This window comes from Corvus brachyrhynchos, unplaced genomic scaffold, assembly GCF_000691975.1.
Source record: "Corvus brachyrhynchos isolate BGI_N302 unplaced genomic scaffold, ASM69197v1 scaffold162, whole genome shotgun sequence".
Taxonomy (NCBI): domain Eukaryota; kingdom Metazoa; phylum Chordata; class Aves; order Passeriformes; family Corvidae; genus Corvus; species Corvus brachyrhynchos.
This window is the reverse complement of record NW_008236696.1, coordinates 8,240,102-8,241,026: the sequence shown is the minus strand read 5'-3', so window position 1 is coordinate 8,241,026 and position 925 is coordinate 8,240,102. Positions and strand designations below refer to the sequence as shown.

At 42.4% G+C, this 925-nt stretch overlaps 1 protein-coding gene across 1 annotated transcript in view; it reads left to right on the top strand.

Annotated features, from left to right (window-relative positions):
* Positions 1-260: 260 nt before the first annotated feature.
* Positions 261-925, top strand: part of MB21D2 (Mab-21 domain containing 2) — a 57,582-nt gene continuing 56,917 nt past the window's right edge. Inside the window, exon 1 of the mRNA XM_017727055.1 lies at positions 261-350. Coding sequence (XP_017582544.1) covers positions 276-350 — 75 coding nt within the window. The 5' untranslated portion in view covers positions 261-275. The remainder of the gene's footprint in view (positions 351-925) is intronic.

The window sequence follows — 925 nt, the reverse complement described above, 5'->3', positions numbered from 1 at the left end:
GCAACATCCCTAAGCTCAGGTTTAAAGACTGGCATCCGTATTTACAAAGTATCAGGCAAACCGACCTGTAACCTCTTCACACCGGCCTGCAACTTCTTCACACTGAGCTTAGTTTCATCTTCCAATTATTTCTCTGAATGCTCATGCCCGATTTTGGTAGACACATCTTACCGTAGTCTGAGACTGAGCTGAAAGCTTTGTTTCCTGCCAAGAATCTTGAGAGGATAATACATATCCAAGCAGTTTGCATCAGTGCCATAGCATCTAAATGCCCTATGGAAAGCAAACACAATATATTTGTACGCTCCCTGGGCAGGAAGACGGACAGCTCTTCCAGTGGATACACTAAGGTATGTAATGGATCGTGCTGTATATATTCAATGGTGGGTCAAGGCACAGAAGATCGGGCTGAAGGGAGAAAACCACAGCAGGTTGAAAAGTTAGGAGGCATTAAAAATACATACAGAAGAAAAGGGTGTAGTCTTGTCGATGAGAGAAATGGATGAAGATCAGAGGTCTGGGCTCCTTGCCACAGGCTATTTGACCTCAGGCAAGTCTTCCGAGATCCCATTTCCCTCCTACCCTTTGTCTATGTAGCTCCCAGGAGCTTCGAGGTAGTGTTGGTGTCAAGCGCAGCAGTAACTGTACTTTATCTTGGTCATTTCTCCTAAGATATACGATAAAATCACTTCTTATATATATACGCATATACGTATATATAAAGCAATCTTCCAGATACCGTAAGAAGCTAAAAAGGAATAAACACAGAATGCCTTGGGAACATGTGGCAGGAGCAGAGTTCCCAGCCAGTTATTAATCCACTTGCAGGACAAGGATTTTGCTGAAGTTTAAAATTAAATTCAAATTTAAAAAAAGAAGAAGGAAAAAAAAAAGGATTTTATCCCGAGCCAGCGGTCTGGCTGCA